This window comes from Peromyscus eremicus, chromosome 13, assembly GCF_949786415.1.
Source record: "Peromyscus eremicus chromosome 13, PerEre_H2_v1, whole genome shotgun sequence".
NCBI classification, from domain to species: Eukaryota; Metazoa; Chordata; class Mammalia; order Rodentia; family Cricetidae; genus Peromyscus; species Peromyscus eremicus.
The window spans coordinates 3,153,436-3,180,704 of NC_081429.1; the positions used below are offsets into that span (position 1 = coordinate 3,153,436).

General features: G+C 54.3%; 2 protein-coding genes and 1 long non-coding RNA gene across 6 annotated transcripts; all 3 read left to right on the forward strand.

Annotated features, from left to right (window-relative positions):
* The first annotated feature begins 273 nt into the window (after positions 1–273).
* On the forward strand, positions 274–6,821 carry LOC131923166 (uncharacterized). The gene is made up of 4 exons (XR_009382540.1): positions 274–638; positions 948–1,166; positions 5,325–5,528; positions 6,126–6,821. It is a non-coding gene; the product is annotated as an uncharacterized LOC131923166 (long non-coding RNA).
* A 2,447-nt stretch (positions 6,822–9,268) lies between these two features.
* Positions 9,269–15,721, forward strand: Prss56 (serine protease 56). The gene is made up of 14 exons (XM_059278264.1): positions 9,269–10,612; positions 10,891–10,999; positions 11,557–11,664; positions 11,994–12,047; positions 12,150–12,339; positions 12,715–12,814; positions 12,901–13,060; positions 13,262–13,404; positions 13,638–13,800; positions 13,927–14,106; positions 14,189–14,353; positions 14,449–14,511; positions 14,818–14,924; positions 15,257–15,721. The coding sequence occupies exons 2-14, from the start codon at positions 10,897–10,899 to the stop codon at positions 15,530–15,532; spliced, it is 1,812 nt and encodes a 603-aa protein (XP_059134247.1). The 5' UTR covers positions 9,269–10,612; positions 10,891–10,896; the 3' UTR covers positions 15,533–15,721.
* Positions 15,722–18,335: 2,614 nt separating this feature from the next.
* On the forward strand, positions 18,336–26,116 carry Chrnd (cholinergic receptor nicotinic delta subunit). Of its 4 annotated transcripts, none has more exons than XM_059278459.1 (12): positions 18,336–18,384; positions 18,633–18,778; positions 19,163–19,207; positions 19,830–19,939; positions 20,082–20,237; positions 20,457–20,569; positions 22,348–22,548; positions 23,031–23,142; positions 23,226–23,340; positions 24,655–24,859; positions 24,947–25,065; positions 25,934–26,116. In XM_059278459.1, the coding sequence occupies exons 1-12, from the start codon at positions 18,336–18,338 to the stop codon at positions 26,114–26,116; spliced, it is 1,554 nt and encodes a 517-aa protein (XP_059134442.1). The 4 variants fall into 4 exon arrangements, with proteins under 4 accessions (XP_059134442.1, XP_059134441.1, XP_059134443.1 ...); XM_059278458.1 differs by having other exon boundaries at positions 18,336–18,379; positions 18,604–18,778; XM_059278460.1 differs by lacking the exon at positions 19,163–19,207.
* The last annotated feature ends 1,153 nt before the right edge of the window (positions 26,117–27,269 follow it).

Here is a 27,269-nt window from a genome sequence, read left to right on the forward strand (position 1 = left end):
GAACAGTCACCCGGTACCAGGGCTTCTGCTGACTTCCCCAGTCTTGGGTGGAGTTTCCACCTGGAAACCACCAGGAGGAAACAGCTCCCGAATTTTGAAAAATTATTACATTTTTATCGATTTGTGGGGGTTTTTTGCTATGAACACACGCTGTGTCAAGTGTGTGCTGGTCAGAGAACAGCTTACAGGCGTCAGTCCTTCGGCCACGGGGGTCTCAGGGATAGAACTCAGGTCTTCAGGCTTGGGAGCAGCTGCCTTTACCCACTCAGCCATCCCCTACAATGTATGTAATTTTAAATATTTGTGAACTGGATATAGTGGTACAGATGTGTAGTCCCAGAATTTGCTATATGAGGTGGTTGCCTATGTGCCCAGCACCTTCATGGGGATTTTGCGTAGGAAACACTGCTCAACCTCTCAACAGCACAGTGAGGGAGTAGAGGGCTTAGCCCCATTGAACAGACGTGGAGCCTGAGGCTGGGGAGACCTTACCATGATTTGCTGATGGGTTTAACAGCTAACCAGATCTCTACTGCCCCCATCCTTCTTCCTGAGAACTTCTCTTTACGACACCCTCCCACACACAGGCATTCAGGTCCACCAGTGGACCCCCAACAGCCAGGAGATCTATTCCAGCGGTGAGTAGAGGTCCCAGCTCATGGGTTGGGGAGGGTGGTGTTCCCCTGCACCACCAACCTGGTCCCCTACACGGTGGTGGTATAGCGCCACAGTGACCCTAGCGGTTGGTAGCATACATGTCAGGCCCCCTTCCCTTCCTGGAGGCCCTGCATCTGTGCTGGCTCTGTGCCTAGAGTGTCACTCTGTTCCCAGGGGCTCCTCCTCATGGCGGCTGCCAGCCTCCCTCCCTGCCTCCCATTAATCATGTGTGCAGGATTTATTTTCTCCAGCAATTTATTTCAGTAAATGCAATCTGGGTGTGCCTGCAGGTGGGCAGGATGCGCCGCTGCTGCCAGAGTCACGGAGCCTGGCTTTATTGTCAGGGTGATGGGCATGACTCAAAAGCCAGCACCTCCAAGGAAAAGGCCAGATCTAGCCAAGCCCTGAAGCAGGACACTGGGGACCCAGGGACTAGCCCCACCCCACACTGACTTGATGACCACCCCAGGAGCTTACTCCACCACCTTTTCCCAGCTGAAGAAGTGGGGGTAAGGAGGAGACTGCCATCTTGAACCTCAGCTTGACACCTCAAGATACAGATTTGGGGGGGTCTAGTTTTCTGATCCAGTCCCTCCTCTGAGCTGCTGCCTCCCAATACTGCCAGGCCCATCCTGGAGGGAATAACCCACCATTGCAAAGCCTGCATGCCCCCCACCACCACATTCACAGCCCAGTTCACCTTCCTGAGTCCTCTTGTGCCCTTCATCTCCCTCTGTCCCTTTTTGGTCCCTGGGTATGGCAGCCTGAGGCTGGACAGAAAGAGGTCCTGAGGTCAAGCAGAAGCTAGGCTACCACAAGTCCCGAGTCAGTCCTCCCAGTCATTGACGTCATTTACAGAGCCTGGAGCAGAGAGCCCAGAGCCTGGGCAGTGGGCTACAGCAGCAGGAGCTGCTCCTCTCCCTCACCAAGCCCTCTGTAGTTCCTCCCAAGACTCCCCATTCCTTCAGTGCCAGATCCTGATCTACAAGCATCTATCTCTTCCTTTGGAATCCTCCAAACAAGGCAAAGTGGCAACACTCCCCACCAGGTCGCCGCACCTATCAGGGCGGCCTCTAATGCTGCAGATAATTCCTGCTGTCGCAAAGCCATTACCCCGCAAATGGGTTGGCTTCTGCGTGTGTGTGTGTGTTTGTGTGTGTGTGTGTGTGTGTGTGTGTGTGTGTGTGCAAGAACAGTGGTTGCAGCAGGCAGAGCAAGAGCACCCTTTCCTGACTTGCTCTCTGTAATTGCCTCCAGGGATTTATTGGCTTTGTGTTCCACACCTTCCTGGCTCCATCTCTGGTCCATACCTCTCTTGGTCCTTAGGGACAGACCCTGATGCTGTAAGACAGAGCTGGGTGTGGCCTGTAGAGGGGCCCTTGGTACAGATTTAACCTCTCCAGCTCCATGCCCGGAAGTTGGAAACAAAAGGAGAGAGTGTCTGGGGCACCCCAAGGAGTTCCAGACCACAAGCCCTCATACTCTGGCTCTTTTCTCTCCTGTTCTGGAGTCAGGGGTACAAGATTCCCAAGAGGCACTGAAGAAAATTGGTAGCCCTGGGCTCCCCGCTTCTTTCCCCCAGGACCCTGGTCCCTCAGCATCTTGCCTGCTGTTTTCAGGCCCAGGTGCCACTGCAACTCCCTTAACTCTCTTTCCACCCTCTTCTCCACCTCTCACTGCCAGATTCATCACTGAAGTGGAGGCAAAGCCTGGATACCAACCCTCCCATTTCTAGAACCTTCCACCTTTACGTAGGTGCCTCAGGAAACCCATACAGAGTGGTAATGAGGAGGTGAAGCGGCCACAGAGGCTGGACTGGGCTGAGGTCAGGAGAAAGGTCGTCAGGAGCAGGCACAATCAGACAGTTATGGGGAAGGCTTGATACACTACAATACCTTGAACTTAACGGAATTGCCTTTGTTTGGGCAGTATTTGACATTAATAAATATTTAGAGGTAGCCGGGCAGTGGTGGCACATCCCAGCACTTGGGAGGCAGAGGCAAGCAGATCGCTGTGGGTTCGAGGCCAGCCTGGTCTACAGAGTGAGTTCCAGGACAGTCAAGGCTACACAGAGAAACCCTGTCTGGAAAAACCAAAAATAAGTAAATAATAACAAATATGTACGTATATACATATACATATATATGGGTAAAATACTACATCAACAAACACATATCATTGAGAAGGTTTCTACCTCTCACACTTTTAAAAAATGTTCTTAACGTGTGTACTGTCACACAGACTACCTGCTGGTTTTAAAGACAACCCCCTGCCCCAGAAATGCAGGGAAGCACAAGGAAGCAAGTTGAAAAGCAAAGTAAGACTGTGTCTCAGCTTCAGAAGTGAAGCTGCTTGTTGCTGGGTGATGTGCGGTGCATCCTTGCGGTCTTCCCAGCACCAGGAGGCTGAGCTACAGGACCTTGAGTTTGAGTCCAGCTTGAGCTGCACAGTGACACTCTTTGTCTTTAAAAAAATAAAAGAAAGAAATTAAACATTATTAATATTAATGAACAGCCATTATTTCCCGAAATCTCATTTTGCATTGATGCAGATAGAAGTTTAGAGACAAACTGATAGAAATTAATATTGTTATAAGAAGGGTCTAACTGAAGATTTTTAATAGAATTGATGAAATTTAATTTTAATTTATGTGGAAAGCATGTTCAGAAGTGACCCTGAAGAGAGCCACATGACTCCAGTGTGTCTCTTCACAGTCTCCCCCAGCTCACAGACACACACAGGGTCTCACATATCCCAAAGGATGACCCTGAATTTCTGATCCTCCTGCCTCCACCTCCTAAGTGCTGGGAGGATTACCCCGTGCCCAACTTCTGTGGTACTAGGAATCAAACCCAGAACCTTGTACATATCAGGCAAACACCCCCCAGCCCCAGAGATATTTTTACCTCAAAAGACCATCTAAGCCAGACATAGTAGCTCACCCTGTAAACCCAGCACACAGAGGACTGAGGCTGGTAGATTGTTTTGTGTCTGAGTGATCCTGGGCTTCACAATGAGTTCTAGGACAGCCTGGACTACAGTGTACACCTATGTCTCAAGAAATCAAAACAAATAAAAAGATATCTAATGTTAACGAAAAGATCTGAAATCCTGATCAAGGAAAACATTACACAGGAGGTGAGGTTTATTTGTTACTTTCCTCCTTGACAAAGTGCAAAAAAAAAAAAAAAAAAAAAAAAAAAAAAAGGCAACTCAAAGAGGGCTTTGTTCTGGCTCACAGTCCAAGGGCACAGTCGATCATGGCAGGGTAGCCATGGCAGTGAGAGGCAGCTGCCCATACAGCACCGCCCACACAGCCCCGCTCACACTGCACCGCCCACACTGCACTGCCCACACAGCACCGCCCACACAGCCCCGCTCACACTGCACCGCCCACACAGCCCTGCTCACACTGCACCGCCCACACTGCACCGCTCACACAGCACCACCCACACAGCACCGCCCACACTGCACCGCCCACACAGCACTGCTCACACTGCACCGCCCACCGCTCACACAGCACCACCCACACTGCACCGCCCACACAGCACTGCCCACACTGCACCGCCCACAATGCACCACCCACACAGCACCGCCCACACAGCACCACCCACACAGCACCGCTCACACAGCACCACCCACACAGCACCGCCCACACTGCACCGCCCACACAGCACTGCTCACACTGCACCGCCCACCGCTCACACAGCACCACCCACACTGTACCGCCCACACAGCACTGCCCACACTGCACCGCCCACAATGCACCACCCACAATGCACCGCCCACACTGCACCACCCACACTGTACCGCCCACACAGCACCGCCCACACAGCACCGCCCACACTGCACCGCCCACACAGCACCGCCCACACTGCATCGCCCACACAGCACCACCCACACTGCACCGCCCACACTGCACCGCCCACACAGCACCACCCACACTGCACCGCCCACACTGCACCGCCCACACTGCACCGCCCACACTGCACCGCCCACACTGCACCGCCCACACAGCACCGCCCACACTGCACCGCCCACACAGCACCGCCCACACAGCACCGCCCACACTGCACCGCCCACACTGCACCGCCCACACTGCACCGCCCACACAGCACCGCCCACACAGCACCGCCCACACTGCACCGCCCACACAGCACCGCCCACACTGCACCGCCCACACTGCACCGCTCACACAGCACCGCCCACACTGCACCGCCCACACTGCACCGCCCACACAGCACCGCCCACACTGCACCGCTCACACAGCACCGCCCACACAGCACCGCCCACACTGCACCGCCCACACAGCACCACCCACACTGCACCGCCCACACTGCACCACTCACAAAGCACCACCCACACTGCACCGCCCACACAGCACCACCCACACTGCACCGCCCACACAGCACCACCCACACTGCACCGCTCACACAGCACCGCCCACACTGCACTGCCCACACTGCACCGCCCACACAGCACCGCCCACACTGCACTGCTCACACAGCACCGCCCACATTGGGAGGATTGCTGTGCTCATCTCCTTTTTTGAAGTCCATGACCCCAGTCCTTGGAATAATGTGGCCTACAGTTAGGGTGGGCCTTCCCACCCAAGTCAACCCTTTCTGGAAATACCCTCATGGACATGTCATCGATTCATCCTCCAGGGTGATCCTAGACCCTGTCAAGTTGACAATGAGCATTAAACCATCACAAGGGATAATGGAAATTCCATATCAAAATGTGTTCAGCTACCAAGAGTCAGAGCGACACAGCTTAAACCACATTCAGAAATGGGGAAGCAAATGTGTGAAGAGAGGCGGCAGAAAGGAGAAGAAAAAGAATGAAAGGCAAAAGACGGGAGAAGAGGGGTAAGAGGGAAAAAAAAAAAGGGAGGAAGAGGAAGAGGACAAGATTACACAGGCCTGTAATCCTGGCTGCTGGGGAGTCTAAGGCAGGAGGATTATAAATTCCAGGCCAACCTGGGCTATAGAGTGAGTTCAAAGTGAGCCTAGGCAGATTAGAGAGGCCATCTCAAGACCAAAGAGTGAAAATCGAAGAGCAGGCGTGGCACACACACCAGCAGTCTGAGCTCTTAGGGGGTGGAGATGAGGATCCTTCATATGCGTGAGTGTGAGGCCAGCCTAGGCTACTTGAGACCGTGTCTCAAACAGAGAGAGAGAGAGAGAGAGAGAGAGAGAGAGAGAGAGAGAGAGAGAGAGAAACCAATAACTAACTAAAAAGAAGGTTGGGGGTGTAGGTTGGTGGGAAAGTACTTACCTAGTATGGGCAAGGCCTTAGGTTCAATCCCTAGTACCAAAGAGGGAAGGAAGGAAGGGAGGGTGGAGGAATGAGGGAGGGAGGACAGGAGGGAGGGAGGGAGGATGAGGGAGGGGGGATGAGGGAGGGAGGGAGAGGAAAGAGGTGGAATTCTGACTATAAAACGGTTTGTTTTCTTTCAATCACAGGTTAGACAGTGGCCTGTAGTAATGTGAGTGGTGGTCTGGATATGTCCATGTGTCTGGCTGAGACAGGAGAATTGCTTTAAGTTTAAGGCCAGCTTGGGTAAGAAGGGAAGGGAGAGGCAGGGTCTGCCCAGCCGCAGAGCCCTTCAGGCAGATCCCAGTACTACCCTGCTCTCAATTCATGGAGCCCGTAACAGACAGCCCAGCTTCTGCAACCCCTACCCCCAGACAGCACCCCACCTTCCCAGGTCCCTTCTAAAGCCTAGAGGAGTTGGGGAGGTCAGAGTACAAAGCAAAGCTAAGAAACGCAGGGGAACTCATGGGCACTAGGAAGGCCCCTTCTCAGCCACCCTCTACAGCCAGGCTACCCCACCCCCGGAAGCCCCCCTCGCTGACACCAGACCACGCCCCTTTTCCTTTTCTGGGCTACCACATCTTCCCTGCTGCCTACCCTGTCCCCAGAGACCCAGAGCGATGACCCTGCCAGCCCCTTGCAGGAAGACTTAATTTGTGTCAGCTCTGTTAACCTTCCCAACAGGGCAGATACTGAACCATCCTCCTGGATGGCTACCCGGGCAGAAGCCACCCATTCCTGAGGGGCCGTTGTCACATAGCACCCACTGGGCTACAGTTCTGAGGCCAAGGGCTCAGGAGGGTCTTGCTGTCTACAGGCCCCTGCCAGGAACCTGTTCTCTGCTTCCCCCCCCCCCCCCCCCCGTCTCCCTGTTTCTGGAAGTCCTTGTCATTCTTAGGTCTGTATCACTTTAATTCCCGCTCACACTGTCACACAGCCTTCATCCTATGGCCTCTGTCTCCACGTCACACTGGACTGAGCACCCAGACCTCTTCACTGTTGCATGCTCCAAACAAGGTCACATTCTGAGATGAGGGGGTTAGAACTCCAGCACATCTTTTGGGGGGACGATTTGGGCCCAAGCAGGAAGTGACTCACGAAAGCTCACACAGGCTGAGTGCAGTCAGACGCCCAGACCTGAGCTCTGAGTCACAGCTGAGTGGCCTCTCAGCTCACTCTGATGTCAGTCCCCTCTCACATTCCATCACATCAGGCGTCAATTCATAGCCACCTCTATGCCCATCAGGTCAGCTGATGCTGATGCAGAGGTCACTGTGGGGAGAAGGCCAGCCTGGGGGTTTCTTAAGCAAGTTCATCCTCCTGTCTCTGCATCGCTCCTTCTCCTGACTGAGTATTGAGGTCAATGTCTCTTGGGTTTTTTTTTTTTTTTTTTTTTTTTTTTTTTTTTTTTTTTTTTTTTTTTTTTGGTTTTTCGAGACAGGGTTTCTCTGTGTAGCTTTGTGCCTCTCCTGGAACTCACTTGGTAGCCCAGGCTGACCTCAAACTCACAGAGATCTGCCTGTCTCTGCCTCCCGAGTGCTGGGATTAAAGGCGTGCGCCACCACCGCCTGGCGGTTTTTTTGTTTTGTTTTGTTTTTTTTGTTTTTTGTTTTAAATAAGGTTTGTTTGGGGTTTTTTTGATTTATTTATTATGTATACAGTGTTCTGCCTGCATGTACGCCTGCAGGCCAGAAGAGGGCACCAGATCTCATTACAGATGGTTGTGAGCCACCACGTGGTTGCTGGGAATTGAACTCAGGACCTCTGGAAGAGCAGCCAGTGCTCCTAACCGCTGAGCCATCTCTCCAGCCCTGTCTCTTGATTTTTGAGACAGGGTCTCACTATGTATTACTGGCTGTCCTGAAACTCACTGTGTAGACCAGGTTGGCCTCAAACTTGCCGAGATCTGCCTGCCTCTGCCTCCTGATGCTAAACTGGGATTGAATGCGAGACAACCACACAGTCAGGGACTTTGTGACCAGGGAGGGACCGGCCCTCTGTGCCTACAGGGAGGCCTCAGTAAGGGAGGGGAATTCCCTCCCTCAGAGCACACTTGTAAAGAGGCTACACCAATGGCTTCTGGGGGAGGGCCTTCCACCTCCTATCCCTCCCACCTGTGTTCCCCATCCCTCACCCCTTCCTCCTCACCTGAACTCACAGCTGCCTCCCGAGAACTTACTAGAGTAGGCTCCCTCTCCCCCCTCCTCCATTTAGAATGGAAATACTGGGGCTAAGGGGTTGTCTCGGCCTTCAGGAGGGACAAGGTAGAGAGGTGTGGCCCTCCATTTGGTATGACACTCTTAAGGCAAAATACCACTCTAACCCTGTACCCCAAGTTAAATTTCCCCCAGGATCTCACCCTGGGGGAAGAGAAAGACTGGTCTGATGCTGGCCAAGGGCAAACCCTGCCTCCCAGGAAGACATTTCACATTCTTCTGACAATGTGTAGGATCCCAAAAGTCGAGACAAGGATGGATCAGTGGGGGGACAGAACTCACATCTTGACCAGGACTGCTCAGCCATGAATAATTTACCATCCATTTAAACCTAAATCTCATGTCAGCACCCCCAGAAGACAGAGTTGGGGGGAGGGGCCACTGGAACCTTTATTTGTTCCCCTTCCCAAAGTGACCGCATTGAATAAGTCTGTCTCTTCAATTGGTGTATTGGTAACAAGTGTTCAAGCCTGGCTTATGGCTGTCAGAACCCAGTCTTTTATTTTAAAACCTTCAGTAACACAGACTTCCTCTCCCTCTGAGTTGGAACAGATGAAGGAAGACAACCTTTTATTTTATTTAAGAGATGTAGTCCTGCTTTGTGGCCCAGACTGACTTCCAAGTCCCAAGGCCACACAACCATCCTGCCTCCACCACCTAAAACTACAGGTGTGCACCACTGCACTGGGAATTTTTGGAGGGCCCATGACTGGGGGCCACCACACCTCATTCAGTCACTGCCAGATGGAGGGCAGGGATGCAACTCAGAGCCACAGAGCACAGCTTCCCCTGACTTGCTTCACTGTGAGGAGTGGCATGCAGGATGCCGACGGGGACACAGGGGGGACCTTCAGTGATATCCGTGTGACCCCTGATTTCTCCTCTCCCTGATTTGCCATCTCCTTTCTAGCCACCCCCACCCCCCACCCCAACTCTCTTTCCTGGAGCAGAGCAGTTATCTGCACAGTGCAGACCCTGCTTTGTGCCCAGTACATGCCCAAGAAGCTAAGGGCTTAGAGGTGGCCATAGACAGAAAGAAGGACACACAGTGAGGCGGCGGCGGGGGGGGGGGGGGGTCCGACACCCCCGAGCAAGGACAGGAGCCTGTACTGCTCATCACAGGCATGTGTCAGGCTTAGTCCTGGTGCTGGGGACAGCACAGGGACAGGGTGGACAAGCACTGCTCCCTCACACAGGCAGGTGGCGGAGGACCCAACTCAGAGGCGCAGATAGCTCTGACTAGCTTATTGGGGTGCAGGGGCTTCTCAACCTGCAGGAGACAGACCTGAAATGACCCGAAGTGACTGAGTTTTCACCTGCCCTGTGCTGTGTGGGAGAGAGAAGGGTCTGCTCTCTTCTTGCCATCGGAGTCCTTAAAGCCTGCTCTATGCCAGGAAAGTAGAGTGATCAAGGATGGCTCATGCTAACCACTCTGGCCTGGCAGGGCTACCGCAGGAGCCCAGGAACCACACCTCTCTGCTAAGAACTTGGAGGCCACATAAGATTTACCCTGCCGTATATACGTATAACTGATCCCTAGTGTCATTAAAGTCACAGAACACTCCGCATCTAAGATTTTCCCCACCTTCCTGAGTGCAGTGGGGTGGTAACAGAGGGGAAGAATGGGAAGTGCTGTGATAAACAGTCCTTTGGCAGAGAACACAGCCCCTGGTCACAGTATGTCCCAATTCCTGTACTTAAATACTTAACCAAAGTGGCCCTGTTGCCAGCATGAATTGAAGTGCTGGGGACAGTTTTGTTTTGTTTCCACCCAAAGGCCCCGCCCCACCCCAGGTGGTCACTGGACACCAGGACAGCTGCCTATTTATGGCCCTTCTCTCAAGACTCCCTCCTGCCAGAGCAGGGTCACAGCATCTGAAAACAATGCTGGATAGACTGAGCGGGCAGGGACAGGGGTCTGGGAGAGACTCGGCCGAAGCCGCTGGGTCCTGCGCTCCCTGGGCCCTGCGCTCCCTGAACTGGGCCACAGCGGGGCCTTTCATCTGCCGCCTTTGCCTCTTCCCACTACCCCAGCGCAGCAATTACGGGGCAAATTAGGATGCTTTGATCATCGTTAGAAACGGCCGGCCACACGGGGGAGGGGACACTGACGAGCAATTAGGGGCAGGGGGCTGGGAGTTCAGCGGCTTGCTTAGGGGGTAAGAATGCCCGGGACACCCACCCCTACCCCTCTCCTCCCTCCAAGAGTGCCTGCCCCCAGCATAGCAGTGAACTCCCCAGGGGAGCAGAAGCAGATGGGGATTCCCCCCTCCCAACCCCTGCCCCCAGCCTCCCTCTGCCTGGCCCCCAGCCCAACTGTCAGCTTTTCTTCCCCATCTCAGCCCCTTTGAAGCAGCCGCAGGAACAAGGGCCGCTTTGACAGTGGGGGGACTCAGAGCTGGGACGATGAGACTTCAAAGGTGAGGGTCGAGCCCACTACCTCATTCCCTTGCCCAGGCCTGGCTGCCCTCCCACGCACTCCCCCTTCCCTCCTCTATATAGCCCCCTAGCACCATTTCCCTGAGGGCGCCCAGGAGGTGAGGGCCAGGTGAGGTGCAGACCACTAGAAATGGGTAATTCAGTGTAAGACGACAAACAGGAACGAGTGGTTTGAGGGACACGAATCCTGAGCCCGGGAAGAATCACAGGACAGGGTGGACTCCAGGAAGAGGACAGGGATCTCCTGCCTTGGCCCCAGGTCACCATGCTGCTGGCTCTGTTGTTGCTGCTGCTGCTACTGTCCCCAGACTCCCAGACCGCCCATGGGCACCCACTGTACACGCGCCTGTCCCCCAGCACCCTGCAAGGTGAGCCGGGCTGGTCTGAGGAAGCCCCTGGGATGGGAGGGGCATAGAAGAAAAGAGGCCCTGGGCAAGGAAGATGAGCTTGTCACTCGCACTTCGGAGAACCCGTGGCCCTTCCAAGCCCACCTGCTGGGAGGAGGGGCCTGGAGCTGGGATAGGGGAAGGAGAGGAGGGGGCAGACGGCCTCACCCAGGAAGCAGAGGCAGCAGGCATTGCCAAGGGCTTCCAGAGTTAGCGAAGCCGGAAGATCCAGGGCTCCACGCCTTGGTGATTCAGGCCTAAAGATGGATACCTCGACCACATTTCCTGGGTGTCAGTGGGCAGTGGTTTTCCTCTGAAGTCTTTAAGAAAGAAATTTCTCAGAGATCCCAGCCCAGTTCAATTGAGCAGCGGGAACTGTCAGTCCTGCTCTGAGGCCCAGCCCCCTCTCCCTGTCTCTACATCCCCGTGCTCCAGGAGCCTACCCTGCTTCCCCACGGTCTGTCTAGACAGGGTTCAGGAAGGCTAGACTGAGGCTCTCTGCCAAGGAGATGTGACTTTGTGCCCCATGTCCCCAGCAGTTTTGTCTGCCCAGGGGACTCAGGCACTGCAGGCGGCCCAGAGGAGTGCCCAGTGGGCCGTAAGGCGTGTGTTGATGGAGATCCAGCACAGACTGCATGAATGCCAAGGTTGTACTACAGTGCTACCCCACCCCTGCCCCAGCAAACCCACGCTCTTCCAGGGGACTCACTCTCTCGCCCATGCCCACCCCTTATTTTTAGGGTCCATCCTCCTTGGGGTCAGACTGGTTTTGAAGGTCCAAGGGGAAGGGGTATGCCAAACTCGAGGCACAGCGGGGAGGTGGGGACAGTGTGGGCGCATGTGGTCGAGTCCAGGGCTGCTCAAATGGTACCTGTGTGCTAGAGGGGAGTGGTTGAGAGACGAAGCTCAGACCCAGCACAGGATGGAGGATCCGCAAGAGGGCGGCAGTGAGGATCAAAGGGTTGTTTCTCCGCAGGCTCTGGACGGCCCAGACTTCAAGCCGCCCTCCTCCGGGACCCACCCGAGCCAGGTGAGACTAAAAGGCTCCAAGGAGCAGGGCTGAGAGCGAGGTGGACCTCGATGTGAAGACAGCTGGAACCTTTCCTTCACGACGCTGTTTCTGCCATTCTAGGACCATGTGGTGAAAGGCGCCAGGGCGTTGCCAACGTAACCCGGGCTCACAGCCGTATAGTCGGGGGCAACACGGCTCCATCCGGGTCCTGGCCTTGGCTAGTAAGACTACAACTTGGGGGGCAGCCTCTGTGCGGCGGCGTCCTGGTGGCTGCGTCCTGGGTGCTCACGGCTGCACACTGCTTCTCCGGGTACGTCGTCGAGATCCCAGGCACCTGCCCAGCGGGGCTACCCAATCCGGAAGGAGTCTAGCACCCATGAGCCAAAGCACAGCAGAGCAGGTCTCTGCTGCCCCCAGGCGGAAGCCAGCAGCCGGTTCCCAGCCCTGAGCCTCAAAATGCCGGCTGCCGAGGGTAGGGGGGACCCCCAGGGTGGGAGGGCACCACACCGTGTCTTCTCCCACTCTGAGGAGCCTCCCCTTCCGAGGCCTCCCTCCCTGCCCCTAGGACCACAATAGTCACATTTGCAGGATCACTGCCCGGTGCGCATGCACGAGGGGCTGGGCCTCCAAGGGGCCTTACAGCACCTGTGTCCCTGATGCCTGTCACCCTCTGCTTGCTCTGCAGCGCCTCGAATGAGCTTCTTTGGACTGTAACGCTAGCCGAGGGGCCCCAGGGGGAGCAAGCGGAGGAAGTGCAGGTGAACCGCATCTTGCCCCACCCTAAGGTGAGAAGACACGCCCTGTGTCCTCGGAGCTGGGAACAGCACCCCAAACCCTCTTCCTTGACCTTGTACCGCCACCTGCTTTCCAGTTTGACCCGCAGACCTTTCACAATGACCTGGCTTTGGTACAGCTTTGGACACCGGTGAGCCCAGAGGGGCCAGCGCGCCCCGTATGCCTACCCCAGGATTCTAGGGAGCCTCCTGCCGGCACCCCCTGCACCATCGCAGGCTGGGGGGCCCTCTTCGAAGGTATTGCCAGCTAGGGCCTGGAAAACTGCAAGTGGTGGTGGACAAGCCAGCAGGGGAATGAAAGTGTGCTGAGGAGGTGGAGTTTGGGGAGGCTGGGATGGTGTTCCAGCTCACAAACGGGGATCAAAGAGGGCAAGTGGGGGCATCTCAAGGAGCAGGTTCTGCACTCCAAACCCGGACCCCCTACATTCTTTCCTGTAGACGGACCCGAGTCCGAGGCGGTGAGGGAGGCCCGCGTTCCGTTGCTCAGTGCAGACACCTGTCAAAAGGCCCTAGGACCTGGGTTGCGTCCCAGCACCATGCTCTGCGCTGGTTACCTGGCCGGGGGCATCGACTCATGCCAGGTATGAACTCAAACTGACAGGGGACTCTGGATGCGCTCTCCTCTTGGCAAGATAGCCCTCTTCTCTTTAGGGTCTGGCTGATAGCTCCTACCAACCGCTAAGTCTTCGTTAACAAAATGAAAACAGGTGGTAACCACAAAAGCGGCCAGAGGCGCCTTCCCTGCCAGGTATGAGACAGGTATAATACAGAGGCATGGTGAATGCGTTGTTCTTTGTTGGCTCTGGTCCCTTAGGGTGACTCCGGAGGCCCTTTAACCTGTTCCGAGCCCGGCCCGCACCCCAGAGAGGTCCTCTTTGGAGTCACCTCTTGGGGGGATGGCTGTGGGGAGCCAGGGAAGCCTGGGGTCTACACCCGTGTGGCAGTATTCAAAGACTGGCTGCAGGAGCAGATGAGCGGTGAGTACCCCCCTGGCAACAATGGTCTTCAGACTGTTCTGGACAAGCCGGGTTTTCATCCCGCTGCTCTCCTCTCTGGAGGAGTTGAGGATGAGTGACAAGAGGTGCCCTGTCATCTGCTTGCAGCGGCCCCCTCCACTCGCGAGCCTAGCTGCAGAGAACTTCTAACTTGGGACCCCCGGGAGGAGGAGCCGGCCGTGGATGCCGCGGGGCTCTGCGCCTTCTATGCGCGCCTGTGCCCAGGGTCCGAGCGCTCCTGTGCACGCCTGGCTCTCCAACAGTGTCTGCAGCGCCGGCGGCGGTGCGGTCAGTCCAGTTCTCCCAGGTCGGGGTAGGGGGCCAGGCCCCACCCTGGGACGACCGCTCAGACCTTTGTCCCACCCTCTAGAGCTGCGGTCTCTGGCTCACACACTGCTCGGCCTGCTGCGGGGCGCGCAAGAGCTGCTCGGTCCCCGGCCGGGGCTGCAACGTGGAGTTCCCGCGCCTGCTCGCTCCGCTTCGTCGCTCCGGGAGTCTCCCGGCCACAATACCCGCGAACAACGGTTGTACTCAGGTATCCCGTGGGCCCCAGCCAGGCCTAGCCCCTAGAGTCGCGGAGTCGTGTTCCCTCGCCGAGGCGTGAACCCTAACTCGGTAGCTTTCCCCTAGGATCTCAAGTTGCAGAAACCTGGTTCCAGAAGCCAAAGCCAGAGCGGCGCGCGGAAACAAAGGGTAATGTCGCCCCCTGCCGGCCTTCTAGAGAGGTGATGGGATTGTTTGCTAGAAAGCCCCAAAGGACAACAGAGAAGACTCGCTATGTCCCTCTCTTCTGAGAGAACAGACAACTTTTTAGGGAGACCTGGGACTGAGCCCTCGTTAGTGTCAGATAGAAACGCTCTGCCTTGCATGACCACGGAATCTCTGCCAGCCTCACTTTCCCCATCTGGAGCCCGCTGAGGCTGCCGGCCCTGGGATGCCCATCCCTAGCATCCTCTGCTGACCGTTTCCTGATAGTCTGGGGACCTCCCCTTCTTGCAGGCTGCCCTGGGCTGGAGCCCCTGCATCAGAAGCTGGCAGCCATTCAGCGAACACACGCCTGGATCCTACAGATCCCGGCTGAGCAATTGGCCATGAACTTCCACGAGGTAGGTTCCCAGGCTGCCCAAGCTCCTTCACAGTTGGCTGGGAAGGCTCACCTGACTGGAGCCCAGGGCAGCAAAGGGACAGGGAGGTTCAGCTTTTGGAGGGTGGTGACCTGGGATAGACAGCAGGTGGATGTGAAGAGGGGAGGTAGAGAGGTAGGAGAGAAAGGGCTCGTGTGGACGTCCACCTGATCAGGAAAGTAGGGGGACTGCGGGTGGAGGAAGGGGGAGGGGCTGGGATCTAAGTGGGTTCCTAGGCTCTAGGAGGAGGGAATGGCCCCTAGGTCAAAAACCTTCAGGAGTGGTTTTTGGGTCCCGACCTCCTCCCTCTACAGGTGCTGGCAGATCTGGGCTCCAAGACACTGACAGGGCTCTTCAGAGCTTGGGTGAGGGCCGGCTTGGGGGACCAGCGTGTAGTCTTCAGTGGCCTGGTGGGCTTAGAGCCTTCTACACTGGCTCATAGTCTCCCTCGGCTGCTAGCACAGGCTCTGAAGGCCTTCCGCTCAGCTTTCCAGACAGAAGGAGAGCCCCAGGGACCCTGGATGGGTGTGGGACAGGGACAGAAGCCAGGAATGGGGCACCATCGCCAACTCCAGCGTCTTGTTCACTGAGCCAGGAAGCCCTGTGAAGGTCACACTGTCCCCAGGGGCTAAGGAGGTTGTAGGAGCTATGACAAACTCTCACTATCCCAGTTGATCTTGTATGTGTGGATAGAGTGGGGGTCCTGTACCACACATGTCTTCCCAAATGTGTCACCAGACACTCACAGCTGCTTTAATAAATGTTATTTATAATCCACATTAAAATCTGGAGCTTTATTGGGGTGGGAAGAGGGGGCATTGGATGGGTGAAGGGCAGGGGCCAGCCCCAGGAAGCAGTTAACAGAGATGACAGAGAATCTGGAGGGAGCCGGGAGTGAAGTACTACACAAGCACAAGGATCTGAGTTCGGGTCCTCAGCACCCACCTGTCACCCCAGCCCTGGAGGAGGAAAGGGCAGTGGGGACAGACAGATCTCAGGAGGCCTCTGGCCATTCTAGCTGCTCCAGGCGAGCTCTAAGTTCAGGGAAGAGGCTCTGTCTTGAAAAATAAGGTGGAGGGGTACAGTTGGATCCCAGCAGCAGCTACAGGGCCTCGGTCCTTCTCTGGCTTCCTTGTCTCCCTCTCACTTCCGGAAACGTGGCCTCTGGCGGGCCATCTCACGTGGCTGATCAGTGACATGAAGTTGTGCAAATCATGCCGGGGGAGCGGAGAGCAATGCTGTGCTTTTCTGCCTGAGTGAGGACAAGGACACCATCCTGGGGGAGGGCACAGAGATGTGGCAGGTGATGCAGGCCAAACCTATGACAAGATGCTGCCAGACCAGCACTGCCACTGTGCCTGCATGCAAGCAAAGTGATCCACATCAGCTCCAAAACTGCCACCAGGAAGTACAAGAAGTACAACCAATGAGTCCAAAGACGTCAAGGACATCTGCACCCTGGCAGTGACAGCGACAGGGCTGTCATCTCCCTGAGGGCAAGTCCTTAGGCGTCACCTCCAATCCCCCGCCTAGAACAAAGAACAGCCTCGGAACTGCCCGGGCTATTGCAGGTGGCACCCTTCTTGCCGTTGCCAGACCCCGTGGGCATCCCTTCACCCCACTGCCAAACAGTATCCCTGACCCCTACACCAGCAGCTTCCCACCATTCCTGACTGTTCCAGCTTTTGCAAATCCTTTTGTCTTGTGTAGAGCAGATCAGGATGCCCCAGGTGCCCAGTTTGAAGATGAGTTGTATTCTTTTAGCACCTATCCCTACTGTGAACTTCTAACCACAGTGTTTACTCTGGGTGTGTCCAACTCAGTGTGTGAATGGAAACTTGTAGAATGACCCCTCCTTGCCCAGTGGGTCCCCCTCCCTTTTCCCTTGGTCTTGGCTACTCATGGGAGCAGGGAAGGTAAGGGACCTTCAGTTAAAATTAAATAAAGAAAAGAAATGGCAGGGCTGTGGTGGCACACACCTTTAATCCCAGCACTCGGGAGGCAGAGGCAGGCAGATCTCTGTGAGTTCGAGGCCAGCCTGGTCTACAGAGCGAGATCCAGGACAGGCACCAAAACTCCACAGAGAAACCCTGTCTCGAAAAAAAACAAAATAAATAAATAAATAAATAAGAAAAGAAATGAGCTGGCATGATGGCTCAGCAGGTAAAGGCACCTGCTACCAAGCCTGGCAACCTAAGTTTGATTGCCAGGACCCACATGGAGAAAGAAAAGAATTAATTCCTTCAAGTTATCCTCTGACTTCCACACATGTGCCATGAAACAAACACACACACACACACACACACACACACACACACACACACACATGCAGGCATGCACACACACACACACACACACACACACACATGCAGGCATGCACACACAATAAATAAACATGGGCTTGTTTGTTTGTTTTGGGGTTTTGTTGTTTTGTTTTGTTTTGTTTTGTTGGTTTTTAGAGTCAGGGTTTCTTTGTGTAGCCCTGGCTGTCCAGGAACTAGCTCTGTAGACCAGGCTGGCCTCAAACTCACAGAGATCCACCTGCCTCTGCTTCCCGAGTGCTGGGATTAAAGGCATACACCACCACCACCTGGCTTAAATGTAATATTTTTAAAGACAAAAAATTCACAAGTAAAGGTAGAGAGCTATCCAGACAGCTCAACTGGCCACAGTGCTTGGTTTACAGGCCCGACATAACCTGAGTTCACTTCCAGAACCCTCTACAGAAAGAGAGAAACGTCTGCGAGTTATCCTCTGAACACACATACTGTGGGGTGTGCGCACGTGTGTGTGTGTGTGTGTGTGTGTGTGTGTGTGTGTGCGCGCGCGCGCGCGTGCACACACACTAATATTTAATAGACTATTTAGAAACAGATGAGATGGAGAACAACAGACTTTGATCTCCACAGGCCGCACACAAGCACAGACACACATGTATACACACTAGACACGTGTACACATACCACACACATATACCATATGCACAAAAGAAGCTAGAGCAGGGCAGCTACTGACATGCTCACACTTCCCAGCGGCAGCTGCTGGCCTATGTGTCACCACCCTATCCATGGCTACCAGCGTGCAGTGTGCGCAAACACACACACACACACACACACACACACACACACACACACACACACACACACACCATGTGTCTCTACCCTCCATCACCCTCCCAGCCCCCACCCTCCCAGCTCTCTGTGACAATCCCAGCCTGGGATCTTTGCATCCTGCCCTAGCTGGCAAGCCCCACCCCCTCATCACCAGCCTTGAAGTATCAGATTGCGTTTCCGGCCCCTTCTTTCCAAACCCCCAAGCCGCCCCAGCACCTGTTCCATTCCACAGCCAACAGGCTGAGTGGAAGACATAATAAGCTCCAGTCAGAGGTGGGGGATGGCAGGGCCTGTGCCCATACTGGGGCTGCTGGCTGCCCTTGTGTGTGGTAAGGGTGGACATGACTCCCTTACTGGGGACTCTCTATGCCCACCTGCCCCCCACCACCACTGCATGGTGCCCTCCCTAAAATTATGCCTAATTCCCACTCCCACTCAGGCTTTCCTAACTTCAGGTACCCCACTCTCAGGGAGCAGCTGGCTTCCCTCTGCTCTGCCCTGACCCAGCAGGACCACAGGGAAGCTTCCTTTCTGGGTCCAGTGACCAGCACCCTGTCCCTCTCCCTGACCCTCCCAGGCAGCTGGGGCCTGAATGAGGAGCAACGGCTGATCCAGCACCTGTTCAAGGAAAAGGGCTACAAGAAGGAACTTCGGCCGGTAGCTCACAAGGAGGACAGAGTGGATGTCGCACTAAGTCTCACCCTCTCCAACCTCATCTCCCTGGTGAGTGGACCACTTGGGATGGGACAGACTGGGGAGAGGGAGGAGAGAATGGACGGTTGCTCTAGGCTGACCAGCTCCTCTTCCGTGAGACATGCCTGAGTGTCCTCCATGCCGGATGGCATCGCAGTCCTCAGCCACTCAGAGCCAGCAGCTCTGCCATCCACTGTCGCTGCTGGTCGCTATGCTCCCCCAGGACTCCCCGCAGCAGCCTTCGGCCCTCTGCTTTGGTAGTCTGCCGACCCACCTCTGTTCACTGCTCCAGCAGGCCCTGGCCCTTCCAGATGCCATGGTCCCCTGGAACCAGGCCGATTGGATGCCTGGTGAGTGAGTTTGGGTGAAAGACTGGTGAGAAGCTCTGGCAACAGCCCTCTTATCTGCTTACAGAAAGAAGTGGAGGAGACCCTCACCACCAACGTGTGGATAGATCACGTAAGGACACCCGCTGAAGGCTCCGGCCTCCTGTGCTCACTTCTGCTAGGGATCCACAAGCTCCTGCGGACACTCCTTTGGGAGAGCTTGACTACACAGAGCCCAGCGAGGCCTCTGCCAGCTCCAAGGACATGTCCGGGAAGACTAGGGTTCCCCTGTGCTAAAATTGTCACTCTGTCCTGACTTGCTTCATTGTTGTTTTGAGGCAGGGTTCTCTGTCCCTATTTCCCTGGCTAGCCTAGAACTTACGATGTAGACCAGGCTAGCCTCAAACTCACAGAGATTCATTTGCATCTGCCTCTTGACCACTGGGATTAAAGGTGTACACCACCACATCGGTCCCTATTTGCATTAGAAGTCACTCTTCTCATCAAAATATCCGAACTGGTAGAGTTTATGACATCAAAACCAGCCTCCCAGGATGGAAATTGTGTTCCTTAGTGGTGTCATACACATCCTACACAACTGTTGGTGACAGGCCTGAGGTCTCACTCCTTACCTGTCTCCTCCAAATTTCTTTTGTCCCAGCTCGCAGGCTTTGCTCCATCTTCCCTAGAGAAGTGGGGACCACTGGGGAGGGTAGACAGGGCAGCCACTTCTGATGTCCTTTTTGGACTTCTAGGCCTGGGTAGACAGCCGGCTGCAATGGGATGCTGAAGAGTTTGGAAACATCACTGTCCTGCGCCTGCCCTCCGACATGGTGTGGCTGCCGGAGATTGTGCTGGAGAACAAGTTGAGAGGACCCAGACCTCCCTCCCTCGTCCTGCTCCCCTTCCGTGTGCCCCTCAGCCTGCACCTCGGACCCTGCCTGCCCTCCCTTCCTCCCCTTCCTGACTGCCCAGGGCACACAGTGACCGTGGTCCCCACCCCACAGCAATGACGGCTCCTTCGAGCTTTCCTTCGCCTGCAATGTGCTCGTTTATAACTCGGGCTCTGTGACCTGGCTGCCACCATCCATCTTCCGTTCCTCCTGCCCTATCTCGGTCACCTACTTTCCTTTTGATTGGCAGAACTGCTCCCTCAAGTTCAGGTGCGTCCACCTGAATGTCTCTCGGTCCAGGACACCCTGCCAGGGGCGGGAGGTGGTGAATGAAATGCTCTCAGGCAGAGGCCCTGGCCCATGCTGACCAGAATCCTCTCAGACTATGGGGCCTTCCCCAGCTAGCCTTCCCCTCTCTGCCTCCACCTCCTGCCCTCAGAAGTGCCATCCAGAGACTCATGGTCATTCTTTGCCTACTGATCTCTCCAGTTCACTCAAGTATACAGCCAAGGAGATCAGACTTAGCCTGAAGCAGGAGGAGGAAGAAGATGGCCGCACCTACCCCATCGAGTGGATTATCATTGACCCTGAGGGCTTCACAGGTACTTCAGACACCATGGTGGACTGGCCCTGAAGACACATACATGGTGGATGTACAGTCACACCAGCACCTCACACACTCACAGCTAGGACACCAACGTGTGTACAGGCAGGGACAGCATGCCAGCACAGCCTACACACCTGCGTTTACTGACCCAGAGAGACTCCAGAGTCAGAGTGGAAGGAAGCAGGGACCCTCTCATCACTACTACCCTTAACACATTCAGGACATAGTTGTGAGTATGGCAGGGTCCCTGAGGATGGATGTGGCTGATACAGGGGTGATCGGGCCTTCCTGTACCTAGACAGCCTGGAGATGTGACTGGGGGTCCCATGGATGGATGTAAGCCACCACATACTGCATCTGGGACAAGCTCAGCTCTGTGGGGCTCCCTGCTCAGCCCTGTCCAGAAGAAGAACCTGAGTCTTTCAGTTTCAGGGTTGGGACGTCCTAGATGGGAGTTTTAAACTCATCTAATGTTCTCCCTAAGATCTAGGCCAAGGAAGAATGGCCAAGAAATGGCATTGGAGCTTTGGTTTTTAACCTAGAAGACAGACCCAAAAGGGCATGGTAATCTGTAATCTCAGCACTTGGGAGGCAGAAACAGAGCTGCCCAATTTCAAAGCCAGTCTGGTCTACACAAGGAGTTTCAGGCCATCCAGGGCTACATGCCAAGACCTGTTTCAAAAAACTAACAAAACAAGGGGGGAAGAAAAGCCAGTGTGGTGGTGCATACCTGTAATCCTTGTACTTCAGAGGCCAAGGTAGGAGGATCACGAGTTCAAAGGCAGCCTTGGCTACATAGTGATACCATGATACCAGCCTGAACTGCAAACTCTAGGACTGAGAGCATGTGTGTGTGTGTGTGTGTGTGTGTGTGTGTGTGTGTGTGTGTGTGCATATATATATATATATATATATATATATATATATAATATTTTGTTTACTCTCTCTCTGCGGGGCAGGGGGGGGGATTCGAGCCATGCCATAGCACATGTGTCAAGGTCAGAGGGCAATTAGCATGAGTCAGTTCTCTCCTTTCCGGAGTCCCAGAGACTGAACTCAGGCCATCAGGCTTGGCAGACATCTTCCGACTCCTGGAGCCATCTCATTGGCTCCTGACAGTGAGTTTTAAAAACTTTATCTTTAATTGTCACACAACCTACTTTTGACTTGTTATAACTTTTTTAAAAAAATTACTTATCTATTTTATGTATCTGCATGTATGTCTGCATATCAGAAGAGGGCATCTGATCCCATGGGACTACAGTTATAGACTGTTGTGAGCAGCCATATGGGTGCTGGAAATTGAACCCAGGACTTCTGGAAGAGCTGCCAAGTGCTTTTAACTGCTGAGCCATCTCTCCAGACCCTTGTGATGCCTTTAAGCCAAAATATATTCCTTATTTGAACCCTGTATGGCTTCAGCTTCTGGGTTTTTTCCCAAGGGGGGAGGAGAGAGAGAGAGAGAGAGAGAGAGAGAGAGAGAGAGAGAGAGAGAGAGAGAGAGAGGGAGGGAGAACAAAACAAACAAAAAACCATAAAAGAACCCCCCAGAAATGTCACAAAGGAAAACTTCTTCCTCAGAGACTGAACCTGCTAGTCTAACCCCCAGAGACAGACCCCACAGTACCTACGACTCCTCCATGCCTCAGCTCCCTCAGACAAGACCCTAGCTTGCTTTGCTCCACCCTGGCCCTTTATTCTATCCCAAGAGTCCTTGGCCCCATGGGTTCCCTCCTCCAGCTTGATCCCAAGCTGTCCTTATACATCCCTCAGAGAACGGTGAATGGGAGATAGTCCACCGGGCAGCTAAGGTCAATGTGGACCCCAGTGTCCCGATGGACAGCACCAACCACCAAGACATCACCTTCTACCTCATCATCCGCCGCAAGCCTCTCTTCTACATCATCAACATCCTGGTACCCTGTGTGCTCATCTCCTTCATGATCAACCTGGTCTTCTACCTGCCAGGCGACTGTGAGCCTCACATCCCACTCCCTGTCTCCCTGGCAGCCTCTCCCTAGGCCACCTAGCACAGGAGTTCCAGCCCTGCCCTTCTCTTCCCGTGAGAGGAGCAATGACTGTGGATGGCATTGTGTAACTCAGCAGGAATGGCAGGCAGGCCTGGCTGGCCTTTGGTTTAGGAACTGCATGTTGGGGTTCTACTGGGATGCCTGGGAACTTTCTGAGTGGGGCTCAGGGGCTGGGCAAACATATAGTTAGTGTTGATCACTTACCTAATTTTATGCTTGAAATGCTTTGAGAAACAGGGAGTTTGAGATTAAGGTTTGTCCAGATCTCTCAACTAATAAGCTGTAGAGTCAGGATTTGAACCCAGGCACAGGATGCTGTACTCTATGATACTCATCATGGTATTGTGAACAGTGGTAGTAGGGCCCTGCCATGGGGGGACCTTGTGGACTGGAATTGTGAGCTTCCAGCTAGGTCTTACTCTCCAGGTGGAGAGAAGACATCAGTGGCCATCTCGGTGCTCCTGGCCCAATCTGTCTTCCTGTTGCTTATCTCCAAGAGGCTGCCGGCCACATCCATGGCCATCCCCCTGGTAGGCAAGTGAGTATCGCCCTGCCCGCACCCAGCCCTGGCCGTGCCCCTGGCCCTTAGTCCCCAGCTCCAGGCATGGTGTGTACCCTCAGGTTCCTGCTCTTCGGTATGGTGCTGGTCACCATGGTTGTAGTGATCTGTGTCATCGTGCTCAACATCCACTTCCGAACACCCAGCACCCATGTGCTGTCCGAGGGAGTCAAGAAGGTGAGCGTTGCCTAAAGCTGGAAACCGAGTCCTGGCCAGGACGAGCACTGGGAATGATGAGTATGCTCAGGGGTACCGCAGAAGCACTGGTCCTGTGGTGCAGAACACGGACCTGGGTTCAATCCCCGGCTCCACTAAACTTTAAAAAAAATAAGGGGCCAGTTAGGTGACTCAGTGGGTTGGAGCACCTGCCACCAAGCATGACCACCTGAGTTTGATTCCCAGGACCACATGGTATAAAGGGGAGGACCAGCTCCTGCAGGAGGTAGAGACAAGCACTTGTGCGCGCGTGCGCACGCGCACACACACACACACACACACACACACACACACAAATAAACGCAATTTTAAAAGTAAAACAAAATGAAGCAGAAATTTTGGTGAGGACACAGAGGACAGGGTGCTTGGAACAAGCCTGTCTTTGCTCTAAGCCTCTCCGGGCCGGCAGGCTCTTCTGGAACAGGTCGTCTTCGGGATGATGGCTCTAGCTCTTCAACAGCGTTTGTCTTTAATTGCTTGAAGGGAGAGCTCAACATTCGGACTTTTATTTATTGGGACGGGGTCTTACTATACAGCTTGTAAAAAGAGGGGGGATGGGTATAGAGCTCAGTTGGTAGAGTGCTTGCCTAGCATGCACAAGGCCCAATACTGAATGTGAACCCAGCTGATGACACAGGCCTATAATCAGAAGTTCAAGGTCATTCTCAGCTACGTGGTGAGTTCTAGGCTAACCTGGGATACAGGAGACCCTGATTCAAATAAAGAAAAGGAAAAGAAGGAGGAAGAGGAAGAAGAAAGAGGAGAGGGAGGAAAAGGAGGAGGCTGGGGTGTGGCTCTGTGATAAAGTGTATGCTCAGCCAGGTGGTGGTGGCATACACCTTTATTCCCAGCACCGGGAGGCAGAGCCAGGCAGATCTCTGTGAGTTCGAGGCCAGCCTAGTCTACAGAGTGAGATCCAGGACAGGCACCAAAACTACACAGAGAAACCCTGTCTCGAAAAACCAAGAAAAAAAAAAAAGCGTGTGTTTAAACTCTTAATTCTCCTGCCTCAGCCTTCTGAATGCTCGGAGTAAAGGTATATATCCCCACCCTCAGCTTTTTGTTTTTAATATTTATTTTCAGTGACCAAGTTCTGCTCTGTCTGAATAATGAGGGAGAGTTGACAGCATCCTTCATGCCAATCAGTGGGGGATCTGGGAAACAGATGATGGGGTCAGCCTGGGAGCTGTATGTGGCAACCAGAGACACCAGAATGTGTAAAAGTCACTCCACACTTGTGAAATGGCCTATCTTGTATCCCCTTGACTGTTCAAGTTCTTCCTGGAGATCCTGCCCAAGCTCCTGCACATGTCCCACCCAGCAGAGGACGATCCTGGCCCCAGGACTCCCATCCGGAGGAGCAGCTCCCTGGGATACATCTCCAAGGCCGAGGAGTATTTCTCCCTTAAGTCCCGCAGTGACCTCATGTTTGAGAAGCAGTCAGAGCGCCATGGGCTGGCCCGGCGCCTCACCACAGCCCGTGAGTTCTGGTAGCCTTGGAGCTTGGCCCATGTGTGGGCAGTGGGCATGGATAGGCATCACCCTTGCCCCTGACTCATGTCTACAGGCAGGCCCCCAGCAAGCTCTGAGCAGGCACAACAGGAGCTCTTCAGCGAGTTGAAGCCAGCTGTGGATGGGGCAAACTTCATCGTCAACCATATGAGGGACCAAAACAGTTACAATGAGGTGAGTGACCTGGGCTCACCATGGTATACCGATCAAGGGAATTCTGTCTTCCCCTCATATACTTCTTGTCTCATATGCCCACTTAGATGAAGAGATGCATGGTGGGTAAGGATCCCTTGATGTATGTTCTCCCAGGAAGGCAGAACTCCTTCATGAAACCCCACAGCCCCACACTGGGTGAGGCACAAGGTGGGGGGCCCAAACAGACATATGACCCTACCCCACCAGGACACATTCTAAGTACTTCTTAGGGTCCCTCCTTTCTGCTAAGATACTCCAGACCATGTCAGGTGTTGATTATATTCATTTTATTATTATGCTACTTTTGTGGTACTAGCTTTATGTATGCTGGGAAAGCACGGTGCCACTGAGCTACACTCCCAGCCCAGCCCCAGACCTTTCAAAGGCAGCCATACTGGGTTGTCTACTCTTAAGCAAATTTTTTAAAAAGATTTATTTATTTATTATGTATACAGTGTTCTCTCTGCATATACACCTGCAGGCCAGAAGAGGGAGCCAGATCTCATTACAGATGGTTGTGAGCCACCATGTGGTTGCTGGGAATTGAACTCAGGACCTCTGGAAGAACAGCCAATGCTCTTAACCGCTGAGCCATCTCTCCAGCCCCTTAAGCAACTTCTTAACAGTTCTTCATTATATACCCTGTTCATACATGGCTGGAAACAGCCCTGAATGTCTTGGGCCCCTACTGGGAGTGATGGCAGCCTGTCATAACCCTATCTGATACAAGCCTGAGGTGGCCCCCACAGACACATAAAAGCCAAGTCTATGTGCCTCCATTTCTGGGGGTATGGGCCTGCAGTCTGAGGACCTCCCTCACCCCATGGTGTCTTGGCCTTCCTTGTAGGAGAAGGACAACTGGAACCAGGTGGCCCGCACACTGGACCGTCTCTGCCTGTTTGTGGTGACACCCGTGATGGTGGTGGGCACGGCCTGGATCTTCCTGCAGGGTGTCTACAACCAGCCCCCACCCCAGCCTTTCCCCGGGGACCCCTTCTCCTATGATGAGAAGGACAGGCGCTTCATCTAGAGCGAGCATGAGTGGGCAGCCAGGAAGACAGTAGTCTGAGAACAGCAGTTAGTTCCTGGCCGTGAGCTTGAGCCTAATTGATGCCGTGTGCTGGGCTGAGGTCATGGTAGGGAGAGGCCCCCTCCCAGGAGCAATTCCTTTCCAAATAAAGGAGGGGGACCTTGAGATGGACTGAGAGTGGACACAGTGGGAGGGAGGCCCCAGGGACGGGGGAGAGGCAAGGGGCTTGCTCAGGGACCAGGGAGCTGACACTGGACTGGCTTCTTGGGAAGAGCACTGGAAGGTCCTTCAGCCTGAGCCGCTTCTCTGCCTTGCTCCCTTCCGGGGCAGGTCAGAACTGAGCTTCCTGTTTCTGTGCCTTCCTGCCCCACCTGCTCCTCAAACTCGGGCTCCCAGTGCCCACCCGGGGCCAAAAGGGGGACCCCGTCTCCAGTCCCCAGGGGAAGGAGGTTGTATATAGTGAGGGACTGTCCTGAGTGTCATCTGCCAGCCCTTGATTCCTTGGTCTTTCTATCTGGGTCCTTCTGAGAAGCTGGGAACTGGTGTGGGAGGGTCATGCTTGGCATCAATTAAGGCCCCGTCAGCCTGAGTCACACATATCTTAGAGCACCAGGCCCCAGCCCCCCTAAGGCATCCCTACACCAGTTCCCTTCCTCTTTGTCCCCAGGTTCCCCAAACCAGGGCTGCTTTGCAATGTTTGAGGCACACTTATGATAAAGAATTGTCTGAAGTTCAAATTTAAATGTGTACCCAGTTGTCTTTTTGTTTGTTTGTTTGTTTGTTTTTGTTTTGTTTTTCGAGACAGGGTTTCTCTGTGTAGCTTTGGAGTCTGTCCTGGGACTCACTCTGTAGACCAGGCTGGCCTCGAACTCACGGAGATCCACCTGGCTCTGCCTCCCGAGTGCTGGGATTTATGATGCTGGGGTGGAACCCACAGGCCTGCACGGAGGCGAGCATTCCCATCAGTCAGCTGCACCCCAGCCCTTAGCTGCAGAGTCTTCATCTGCATTATGCATGCGGTCAGACCGGTTCTCAAGTTGTGATTAACACTGAGTGTGTTTGCTGGGGTAAAAGTACCTGTGTTCCAGAAACCTAGGGAACTCCAAGGGTCATTTCTTACCCTGGTCCTCATTTGTGGGCTTGGGTTGCAGGA

Excerpts from the sequence above, each read along its gene's own strand:
- Prss56 (XM_059278264.1), top strand. The coding sequence starts at position 10,897 with ATGCTGCTGGCTCTGTTGTTGCTGCTGCTGCTACTGTCCCCAGACTCC. Across the intron at positions 11,665-11,993 it reads CAGACTGCATGAATGCCAAG|GCTCTGGACGGCCCAGACTT; the intron begins GTTGTACTACAG and ends GTTTCTCCGCAG. Across the intron at positions 12,340-12,714 it reads GCTGCACACTGCTTCTCCGG|CGCCTCGAATGAGCTTCTTT; the intron begins GTACGTCGTCGA and ends CTTGCTCTGCAG.
- Chrnd (XM_059278458.1), top strand. The coding sequence starts at position 18,336 with ATGGCAGGGCCTGTGCCCATACTGGGGCTGCTGGCTGCCCTTGT. Across the intron at positions 18,779-19,162 it reads TCTCCAACCTCATCTCCCTG|AAAGAAGTGGAGGAGACCCT; the intron begins GTGAGTGGACCA and ends ATCTGCTTACAG. Across the intron at positions 19,208-19,829 it reads CCAACGTGTGGATAGATCAC|GCCTGGGTAGACAGCCGGCT; the intron begins GTAAGGACACCC and ends TTGGACTTCTAG.